Source organism: Polyodon spathula, chromosome 16 (genome assembly GCF_017654505.1).
Source record: "Polyodon spathula isolate WHYD16114869_AA chromosome 16, ASM1765450v1, whole genome shotgun sequence".
Classification (NCBI taxonomy): Eukaryota; Metazoa; Chordata; class Actinopteri; order Acipenseriformes; family Polyodontidae; genus Polyodon; species Polyodon spathula.
The window spans coordinates 7,175,350-7,186,987 of NC_054549.1; the positions used below are offsets into that span (position 1 = coordinate 7,175,350).

General features: G+C 41.0%; 1 protein-coding gene across 8 annotated transcripts; it reads right to left on the reverse strand.

Moving 5' to 3' along the window:
* Positions 1-444: 444 nt before the first annotated feature.
* Positions 445-11,128, reverse strand: LOC121328537 (cyclin-dependent kinase 11B-like). Of its 8 annotated transcripts, none has more exons than XM_041273247.1 (21): positions 11,029-11,093; positions 10,197-10,277; positions 9,671-9,801; positions 9,104-9,219; positions 8,802-8,929; positions 8,508-8,661; positions 7,697-7,836; positions 6,947-7,069; positions 6,640-6,741; positions 6,194-6,310; positions 5,986-6,060; positions 5,496-5,728; positions 4,930-5,020; positions 4,697-4,818; positions 4,397-4,502; positions 4,157-4,278; positions 3,854-3,961; positions 3,439-3,555; positions 2,957-3,105; positions 1,219-1,411; positions 445-923 (listed from the first exon to the last, which is right to left on the reverse strand). In XM_041273247.1, exons 2-21 carry the CDS (start codon positions 10,210-10,212, stop codon positions 831-833), a joined length of 2,436 nt encoding a protein of 811 aa, XP_041129181.1. In that variant the 5' UTR covers positions 10,213-10,277; positions 11,029-11,093; the 3' UTR covers positions 445-830. The 8 variants fall into 8 exon arrangements, with proteins under 8 accessions (XP_041129181.1, XP_041129179.1, XP_041129180.1 ...); XM_041273245.1 differs by having other exon boundaries at positions 6,640-6,738; positions 7,697-7,878; XM_041273246.1 differs by having other exon boundaries at positions 7,697-7,878; positions 10,227-10,277; positions 11,029-11,092.
* Positions 11,129-11,638: the final 510 nt, after the last annotated feature.

The following is an 11,638-nucleotide window of genomic DNA, read 5'->3' on the forward strand; positions in this document are numbered from 1 at the left end:
ACCAGCTGCCAACAAAAACATTTTGTTCTTTCTTTTTTAGACCAGTGGATATAAAGCTTCCTTCTAATGCAACATTAACACTTGTTAATGTTGCATTAGTCAAATCTTAAAACACACAATATTCATTTTGATTTAAATATCACAGCAACAAAACAAAGCAGCAAAGTTATTTCTAAAATAGTTTAATACTTTAAAAAGTAAAATACTTTTTTTGTTTTCCGTATACCACCTCTAAACTGATCATGAATCTAAACCAATACCCTTGTGTACGAAAAGGTCCCAAACAAGCTGTGACATTTGTTTCTTACCAACTTTTTACTTTTTTTTTTTTTTTTTTTAAATCTCTAAATGCACCCTGGTCATTGGAAAACAGTACACAAAATCTCAAATAAAAAAATGGTAATTTATTTACTGATCTAGTGGGTAGCACTCCTATTTAAAAGAAAAAAAGAAAACAAAAGCTGGCATTATTTCAAAATCCAATACACTTGCTTGGGGCAAGGGATGTCACTCCAACAACTTATTTGAGCCTTGCAGTGCTCCATGGTTTCTCCTGGTGAAGACGGCTAAGTACTTGCTTGGGAATAAGTACTTCGAATTAGCTCTCCAAGCAAATGAAGACCCCATATAACGTGCAGCGCTTGCTGTCTATTTTGCAACTAAGAACACTGTCACTGTTCCGACATCCTGTAATGTCAACAGAAAGGAAAACACGAAAAACACAGTCTCTTCCGTGCTGCAGAAATGCGTCAGAATCCCAAGCGTTGCAAAGCTGATGAGCTGCACATCACTCATGTGGAATCCCCAGTCCTCTACGCTCCAGCGAGGAATCAAAACTTGAGGCTGAAGCCGGGACCGGCAGCGGAGGCCCCCTGGTTTGTGGTGGTCAGGTGGAAACCTGTATCTTTCAAATCATCATCCCCCTGGGAAATGAGAAAGGAGCAGCACGTGACTGAATGTGGGAATTAACATTAAAAAGAGAAGCCTCAGTGTTCGTCCTGAGGTTAAGCAAATGTGTTTATACCCTGACCTTTACTGGTCTTGCTGTGCCAATACAGAATCATTATGGGTTTTGTAAATTGTCAGCATTTTGACATGCAATTCAGTATAACAAAACCGGAGAGAGGGTGACTACAATCTATGAAACAAATCGTGCCAGTGCACCAACTTTAGCCACCAGCCCCACTAAAGGTACCACCACAGTGACAGCACTCTTACCAGTTGGCTGTAGCCCAGCCCCCCCTCGGGCGGCCGTGGACTGGTCCCTCGTTTCACCCTCTGCTGCTCGCTCTTGGCTGGCCAGGTGGGGAACATGGCTGGTTCAATGGGCAGGGGAGATTCCCGGAAATACTCGTGTTTCAGAGCCTCCTCTGCAGTGATCCTTTTGCTTGGGCAGTACGTCAGGAACCTCCTCAAAGGTAAAGAAAGGACTCACGTCAGGTGATGGGGTTGTAACTGTTAAGAGCCTTATTCTTGTGCCCACACTAGTACTTACTGATACACCACCCATAGAACCCGTCCTCCCCCACGTCTTAAAATAAAAGATTCTTATCTCAAGGGTTCTATCCTGGTTAAATAAATTCATTTGAAATCTGAACTCTAATTCAGCTGGCATGTTTCTTCCTCTATGTGTTACCATGGAATTGTTTGGTTCAAGGAATGGTTTTATTTTATTCTTTTTTAAAAATACCACTAAAGCAAAACTGGCTTACAGACCTCTGCTCCCTATCCTGCCAACTTCTCTGACAAGCTAAAGGATGCTCCACCAAACAAGGAAGCATCTGTTAAGATCTCATGGAAAACCTCCCCTACTGCCAGCCTAAACACCGATTTCAATCCCAGACTTTATCCAGGAGAGTGGATTATTTTGGTCTGCTGTAAACACGAAGGAAGCCAGACACACTCTGAATACTTTCAGATGCAGGAGTCATGAAAGCCTAGGCCAGATAGAGCACTGAACTGAACGAGAGCCACACTAGAGTGTGATATTCACAGCAGGAGCGTTACCGCATCACTGCTGGAGAGTTCAACACTCCCACACTACATAACAAAAACTGTTACCAAAGACAGTCAGAGCCAATAAGACATAGCAATAAAACTGCAGTTATTTCTTGATTGTCTCAAAACCCTACCTCCTCTTTGTTAAATAATGACTTCTTATACTATAAAGCCGATTAAAACATCTGAAATACATTTGCATCATATATAGGGTATTAATATTCTGGAAATAGGACTCCCATGTTTCCTAAAGCTAAACATGAATTATACAAAAGCAATTGGTTTCAATTCCTACATCGTTCAAAGCTGTGTTACTGTGTTATAACTATCATGTTTAAAATATGAAATTGAAATTAATATATTAAGTCTGTCAAGACACGTAACCCATTAAACAGAATTCATCAAGTTGCTGCCCATCGCCTTGTATTTAGGAATTGTATTAAGCTTGCCCGCACTTGTGATATTTGGCTCCGAGGCGCAGAAAGTTTGGAGATCAAAACGTTGATGTAACACAGCCCCGACGCTGATCTCTGCACATGTGGAACGATCTATAAATCATTCTCACGTTTATGGTTGTGCCTCCAAAGAATCACTCAAGCTGCAAGAGTTAACACTGCAGTGATATCTGGCATTTCATCCTGTGAGAAATAAATGATGAGAGTCTCTCCAAACTCTAAGGTTGTAATATTAGAGCTATGAATTCTGGAAGGACCAGGCTCCAGAGCCGGGAAAGACGACCAGACAAAGCTTCAAAAGTATCCGCTTGAGAACTGGATGAGAAATTTTACGACTCAGTCTTAAACAATAAATGTGAAGACTGGAAGAAATGGAGAAGGAAAGCAAACAAACACTATCCTGCAGATCTCTGTTGATTAAAATAAATGTACGCTGTTTCTGATGCACAGTGCTTTCACTTACAAGTGTATATGCATGACTTTACCAAGTGGAAGAAACTCACTTGTTCATGAGGTCAAATCCCTGGTCAGACAGCAGCGCCCCAAATCTCTTGCGGAGGTTGTTGTATGGATACTCTGTAAATGTCATTTTCTTCACTGCTGGCATCTCATTGTACCCAGGCCAGATCTTTTCACTGGGGCTTCCCAAATCCTAAAAGTTCAGACATACTAGGCTCAGCCAATTTTCACAAGAGTCTTATAGTTCACCCATAAGATTTGATTGAGCAAATGAGTTATTAACACTGCCATCTAGTGGAGCAGAGTGTCACTGCCTCTTCTGCAAGCAGATTTAAATTACAATAGGCTTACTACCAATAGATATAGCACCAAAGATTTTCTTTATTTATTAATGTTTTCACTGTTATGGAATGCACAAGCAAATGTTTTAAAAATCCAACAGCCTTCAACACTGCTTAAGCTTTAAACACACTGCTGATAGATTTACTGTACAACAGCATACATATTAATGATCAACATTTTTTACCTTGAAGATCTTATTAATCTGGTCAATTTCGGATTTTCCAGGGAAAAGTGGCTTCTGGGTCAAAAGTTCTCCAAATATACATCCTACTGACCACAAGTCTATCGCAGTTGAATATTCCTATACAGAAAACAAAAGGATTAGCATTAAGGCCGGAAAGTTGAAAACACAGAAAATGGAGAAGAGCAGTTAGGCTTTTAGTGGTCTACAGAAAGCATGCAAGAAACTTGTGCCGCTACACGAAACCAAACCATAGATAAAGTGCTGCACTGGAAACACAAGCTGCCAGCGTGAATGAATAAAACATCCTCACTAAGTGATGCAAATCAGCGTTTTCAGACAAGTAGTCAATGATGTTACATGTCATCGTAAGACAAGGCTTTTCCCCAACATTGAAAACGTAATTCATTTGACAAACCTTGGCTCCCAGGAGCAGCTCGGGTGCTCTGTACCACAGCGTCACAACCACCGGGGTGTAGGGCTTCAGAGGAGAGCCGTACTCTCGAGCCAGTCCAAAATCTCCAATCTAGAAAAACAAATTAAAAACTCAGGACTGAAGGCAGCGAATACCTCTGCACTCCAGTCTCAGATGGTTGAGGGTGTCACCGCTGTGCTGTAGGAGGTGCTTTCCAGAAGTCAATTCCACTGCTGCAATGGGCAAATTATTTTCCACGTCTCTTTGGAAAGCACGACTTAAAAGCAACGTCAATTTCTCGGTTACCTTCAATATCCCTTTGTGGCTCAGAAGCAGGTTGGAGGTCTTAAGGTCCCGGTGAAGAATCCAGTTGTCATGAAGATGTCTGGTTCCACGCAAGAGCTGAATCATCAAGGTTTTCACCTCACCTGCACGATGCAAGGAAGGTCAGAATGAGGGGGGCAGTTTTGGGAAACCATGGGTCTATGCTAGCCGAGGAAATTAAAAACATCCACACAAAAAAAAAAATCATCATCTTGGCTTTACCTGGTAAGAATGGCTGCTTCATTGTCTCCATCAAACTCTTCAGGTCATGCTCCACGTAATTCATAACTATATAGATCTTGTCCATGTTGCTGCCAACCACTATTTCCTATAGGAGTCAAATCGAAAATGTTACAGTGTTTAGATCTTGCTTCTCTCATGGGAAATCTTGACAATTATACAACTTCATAGTGCGAAATGATGATCTCAACCACTGTCCGTAGCACGCTTTTCAAATGGATTGTTGCAGCCGTAATCATGGACAGGAGTGCAGTGCATTTCAAATACAGGCCCTCTACTCACCCGAACAGTGACAATGTTGGGATGCTGAGCTTTTAGGATGGTGTTGATCTCTCTCAGAGAGGTGATAGGAAACCCTTCCTTTTCCTTCTCCATTTTCAATCGCTTTAGAGCCACAATCTCATCTGGTGAAATGCACACAGACACACGCTGAATTAAAGAACTTCTGAACAATTTAAAACAAAGTGCTACATCTTGCTTTCCATAAATGCTACAGTGAGCTAGCTAAAATATACCTGTCTTTTTATCCTTGGCTCTGTACACCACACCGTACGTTCCCTCTTCAATTCGGTTCAGACACTGGAATTCCTCCACACTGCGACAGCCCTTAAAATAGACAGAAAGCAGACCATTCACTTACAGGCAAGTCTGTTAAACTGAAGATTGCAATACATCTATAAAACATGTATCCTGTAATCATAGACCCAAGAGTACATGGAAGGGTTATTGTCAACATTCCCAGAGGAATTGATAGGATCATTGGCAATGCTCTGAAAAGATACCCGATATTTCAAAATCCTGAACGGTATTGCACTTTGAATTAAGCATTACTAGAAAGCACTGAGCGGCTATGAGTTTACAAACAATGTGCTGGCATTGTAGAAAAATGTAGGAAAAGAAACCCATATTCGCAGATGCCTCCACATACGTCAATCATCAGAAATCATTTCACTAAATTTGAATGCAGCTAGCAAATTAAACTGAAAATGCACCACACCCTATGTTCTTACTCATGTTCAATCGCAGCTACAGTGAACCACAAGGCGAGCTGGATCCCGCCCAGGTGGGATGCCGTCAGTACCTGAAGAGCAGGCAGGTATTTGGGTAGCTCTTTCTTCAGCTCCACGGAAGACATGGGCGGGGATTCAGGGATATAGTTCTCTTCAGGAGTGTTGGAGCGCGAGTGTGAGTGGAGGCTGGGCTCTGCCTCCTCTCCTTCCTCCTCCTCCTCCTCTTCTTCCTCCTCATCCTCCTCCTCCTCCTCCTCTTCCTCCAAACTCTCCTCAGTATCACGGTCAAACCGCGACTCTGTCACTGTGGGGGGAAAAAGGGACACAAAGACCTGAACATCGATGGGCACTGCTGCTCTAAATCAAGTACATTAAATCAAATGAGACTCGTCCCATCACATGAAGGAAACTACATATGTTGAGCTAATAAAAAAAATTGGATGCTGGGGTATGCCAAAGAACATTAAAAATACAGAATGGTTGGTTTCAAATAGACCATTACAATTAAAAACACAGCAAACCAGACACAGAACCAGCAGCAGCAAAGAGAGACAGACATACCGACTGGAATGTGGATCCCGTTCTCCCTCTCTTCCTCATACTCTTCCTCCGTCTGCTCTACTTCACTTACTTCATCTGGAAATAAGAAGAGCAAAGCTTTTCAGCATCTTCACCCTTTTCAGATCAGAGGAGTCACATACTTGCATTAGGAAGAGCGTGTGCCTCGTACTGTGCCCCCTCCCTCCCTCCCAGAGCTTGTACTGCTTACCTGCAGTCTGTTCAGACCCATCCTCTGAATTGGTTGCAGACTCTCCGCCATCTCCTTCTCCCTCGCCTTCCGACTCGCTACTTGTGTCCTCCTCTTCTTCAGAACCCGTGCCTGACCCTGGGACAAAATTAAATAACCTGAACATTACATTACCATGCCAGCTTTTTATCTGACTTGCAGCAAAACAAAGGAATTTGATTTGCCAGTCAGTGTTACAGCACTATGCCTCATTTAAGAAATACACTGATCCAGCAGTGGATAAACAGATCCTGCTCTTGCAAAGAGGTGTATTGGCAGCCATAAGTAAAAAGCAAAAGACATGCTGTTGTGCGCAATGCTATGTAAACGGACGAAGCTTACTGCACCTGTACGACATCATTGTAACAAATCTCATGAATGGTTAAAGACAATCTTCATGCATATAAAGTGCAGCCCAGTGGGGTTACCTGTGGATGATTCTGCTGTGCTGGTCTTTCTCTCGCTTTCACTCACATCCTGCAGATCAGACAGCAGGTCCCTGTCCTCCTGCTTCTCCTCTCTCACTGCTGCTGGAAAAGGAAAAGCTCTTTCCTTATCATTATGAACTTTTAAAAAGACACCGAAGAAAAAAAAAAAAACGTCAAAAGTGACACCACTGTGTCCTCGCTGGCTGGTTGACTAAGTAATAAAGTAGATAGATATGAGGCAGGGTTTCTCCTAACTGCGTTTATGGTACATCAAGTTTGAGGTTCCATGTTAAAAAGGTGCTCCTACCCATCCTGCTGCCCTCTCCCAGGTCCTGCCTCTCACGGTGCTGCCGGCTTGGGCTACGGCTCCGGTGAGTCTGCTTCCCTTTCTCCCCATACTCATCCTTAGGGCCCCTGTGATGGGATGCTGCTGTGAAGATATGCAGCACCATGAGATACCAAGGCAAAGACTTGGGAGAACTGACTCCTAATGTTTCTTTTTATAATATATGAGCACCATAGGGACCAATTCATTTTCTAATAGGTCTTCATATTGAGCTGGTCACAAGGATTAGATTACAGTGCAACCGACATAGATTTTAAAACATCTTGCAATGCAGAGAATTAAAACCAAAAGGCATGTATCTTAATAAACTCTCAATTATCTCTATTACTGCTTAGAATCTTAGATTTCAGACTGTTTCTAAGTTTTTCAGATCATAGCGTTTGTACAGAATTTGGAAATAAAAAGGCATTCCATTTTCTAGCTCCATGGTCTTGGTCCCTTTAAAAGGAGTTCACACGAAACATTAACATCTATGTAGCCGAGACATGTTTTTTTACCGGTGTGCCTAAATTGTTCCTTGTAATTTGATGAACTTGTTTGTATTGCTAGTGCTCACTTGAATGTGTTTTTTTTTGTGTATTATATGCCACCTTCTTGACCAGGTATCCCTTCAAAAATAGATTATAAATTTCAACAGGATTTTCCTGGTTAAATAAGGACCATTTTAACTGCTACTAAGGGAAAAACAGAAGGAACTTGCCGAGCACTCACCTTCTCTCCTGGCCTCGCGCTCCTTGCGTCTCTCCTCGGCCCTCCTCTCACGCTCCACTTGCTCCCTCTGCTCTTTCTGCTGCTGCTCCCTCAGCTTTCTCTCTCGCTCCCTCTGCCGCTCCAGCTGCTCCAGGCGGTCCCTTAAAACAGGGGAAGAGGGCGGGAGCTTAACAGGATCTCTCCTTAAGCCCACCCAGACATTAATCTCAGGGAGCACACTTACTTGTTATGCCAGTGAGATGCATTGTTAATTCACAACTTACACAACTACCATGCAAAAACAAAAACTCATGTACTATTTATGCAGAACAAGGGTACTCGTTGTGGTCGAAAGCTACACATTCTTTGATAGTAATGTAAAATGCCTAATGCGCATGCCTGAATTAATCCAGGACACAGTAAGAATTTAGAAACTGTAAGCATGTACTGCATAGAGCATTTAAAAAAAAAACAAAAAAAACACTTCATTCTAGCCACCTGCTGTCACTGTATTACACTTAATATTGTGTTTCTGTTTTGATAATGGTATATACCAGCACCCCTCCAAAAAGTGAGCCAGTCTGTTTTCAGGGCAACTAAATGACGTTCATAAGTTTACAAAGGGATATCTAAATTTTTTGAAATTTAGAAAAGGTCATGCAGGTTAATGAGACATTGGTATTGATGCTATTCACTAAGCAGGCATCTTTCTGATAATACCTCATAATATTTTTATATTTGTAACTTATGCTAACTAGGCAAAATAAATTAACTACCTAAAAACAACTGAAAAATCTATGGGGGGCCCTAGAATGACGTGAGTGAATCTCACCTCTCTCTCCTAGAGTTTATCCTAGCCTGCTCTCTCCGCTTCTGCCTCTCCCATTCCCTCCTCGCCTTCTCCTGCTCTTCGCGTTGCCTCTTCCTTCGTTCATTTTCTCTCTCCTTCTCTTTTTCTTTATCCTTTGGCCGGGCATGTTTCACAGCTGACAAAAAAAAACACCATATATAAAAAAAAAAAAACAACCATGGTGACTACATAGTTTGTTTTCGTTAACATAACTGAAGTAACAACTGAACTGCGCATGAGGTATATGGGAATATTATCTCCTTGCATGTGGTTCACCTCCTTCAGCGGAATTACTGCGGTGCCGCCTCTTCTCCTTTCTTCTGTCCTCTTTCCTGTGATGAGATTTCTCTTTTCTTGGTATTTGCTGTGGTGGTTTAATTGCCAGGGAATCATCTTCTTCCCCTCTTGGAAATGGATGGACAAAAAGTAAGTACAACCGCTTGTGAAAATATACAGCTTTCACATTTATATAGGATTGAACATATGCAGAGAAAGCAAAAAGCAGGATTCATTATTTTAAAAAAGCCAAGAAAAACAAGCAAAGCTCAGCAAGAAGACGATGGCTTTATTCTGCCTACCTGTCTTCGGTAGACTCTTCTCGCACGTATGGGGAGTTACGGATTGTTATTTCCATCTTGTGGTCCTGAAGCTCGCCTTCCTCCAATGTATCTCGCTTAGAATCCCGCTCATCCGTCTGGGGAGAGAAACGAGGTACTAACTCACTGCACAGAACAATGACAAAAACCATTCTAATAACCCGAAAAAAGAAGTCACGTTAAACAAGGTTGTTTCCACTAGTTTCATGTCTTAATGGTTTTTCATGGCTGCCATTGTAGAACCCCCCCCCCCCCAATCATCATCATCGACATGTGTAGAATCACTTGCCATTGTAATTTTACCAGATAGTAATGCAGAGAGGCTTCTCTTTCTCAACGTGGTGTACCATTATTGTGGGGCAACTGACAGGCTTTTTTTTTTTCTATTTGTAATAGGTGGGTTTGAGTGTTGTTTTTTTTTTTTTTTTTTTTTAAACCAAGAACTAGCCCTGGCGAAACCAGAGTCCTGACAGGCAGTACAATATATACATACAGTGAACAAGTTTACATCATGAGCAACATCTGTATCTGGCTGCCATTGGGACTCACAGTTTTCGGCCGTTTGGGATCTGTCTTTTCTTCTTGCTCTCGTCTACGTTTCTTTTCTTGGAGGATTTCATCCAGCGTTTTCACTTTCCAAGTGTCCTTTTCGTCCCCCATCAGCACTAGCTCAGCAGAAACTGAAAAAAAAGAGGAGACGGAAAAATCAAAATGACATCAAAATGACAACAGTCAAGGTATTTGTCATTATTATTATTATTATTATTATTATTTCAAAACAGCTGTTTTACTTCTAAACAGGACTCTAGTTTTCAACTACTGGGGGGAATGGATTGGTGGAGCAAATAACAGGCAGTCTGTCAGTAACTGAAGAGACTGGAAGTTAAGTGTTGCCAATGATAAAAAAAAAAAAAAAAAAAAAAAAAAAAAAAAAAAATGAACCGTTTTCAAATGCAAGGCAAATCTACAGCACACATTTACACTCAAGCGGTTTTGAACACGGTTTTCCTTTCTTGACTACAGTGTTTATTTGGATTATTGTCTTTGTGATAAACCTAGAAACATATAAACTTACCCTTCCCAGTACCCATTACAGTACATTTACCTGAACAAGGCTCGGTATCCTATCCGTATTCAGTACCTTCATACTTTTTCACTGGTAAAATAAACACAGGTGTAAAAAAAAAAAAAAAAAAAAAAAAGCGAGCCCAGTAAACAAACTTTTAAAAAAGAGCACACAAGTGTGTGAAAAACAGCATGGATCTGATATATAGTCACACTGTTTGGGGTTTACTTAAACTGCATGCGGTGTACAGCCACTATCAGTAAAGTATCACAGCTGCCTGCTTGTTTGCTTCCGCCTCACCATATGTATTTTAATACAAAATGTAATACAAACTTATGAATGAAAAAAATCCAGGGCATGACAATTTTGGCCAAAAAGAAATTGAAGCACGGTGTACAGTACTACATTGTAAAATAATGCAAAATACACGCTTTTTAAACGTGTATGAAATGTAGAATCCATTTTACACAGGACAACAAAAGCTCCTGACTGATTGTCTGTGCGCACCAACAAAAAGGCCGCCTCTATTTTTCTTTACACTGTAATTTTGTAACAAAATCAAATCTAGTGAAGTTTAAAAAAAAACAATGTTGTGACGTAAACACATCCCTGTTGTAGTCTGTTGTTTACTTAGTGTTTTTTAAACTAATAATGTTGCTCTGGACTTATAAATAAATCGAGGGCACTAGATGTTGTTATCATTGATGGATCCCCGGTGCTTGCCGCTCTTTATACTTGATAAGTTCAGCTATAATATCCATTTAGCTTCGTTAAACACTGTTTTATTAGAGGTCTGGCGTTTAATTGTGTAAAAAAACAGAATAAATTAGTTTAATCTCACCTGCACTATGCTTCACGCAGTTACAACACCGTCGCAGGGAATTACAACCCCTGTCCGTCGAGAGGCGCGCTGAAATGACGTTGTCTTCTTTTTCTTCTGCTGTTGTGCTAATGGCCACGAAGTTTTTGTCGAAACTTATTCTCGCCACCTACTGTTCAGATTTGGCTATTAAAACTGCTGTGAACACAACCTTTTAAATTCTCTGTATGTTAAACATTCTGGAATCATAGTGCAATCCCTTATCTTCTCTCACCTCCCTATATCTAATACATTCAACCATCAGATGCGCCACTGTTTTCTTTACACTACATTCCATGCATAACCCGTTCTCATGCGCTCCAGTCCTATACAGGTGTTCATTTAATGCTGAATGCACCATAAGAAGCCTTATTAAAGCTGCTTCCTCCTTCCTATTCCACCCTTCCCTTATTTTAACCTTACTTTGAGTCTTATAAAACGCTCTACCCTTTTTTTCCTGTATCTCATTTACTCTGCCATTCATCTGTTTCTTAATAATTATATAATATTCATTTAAACCATATTGCACATCCATATCCAGTGACGTCACTCCCTGAAGGCATTAATTTGCAACGCATACTAATGCACAAAG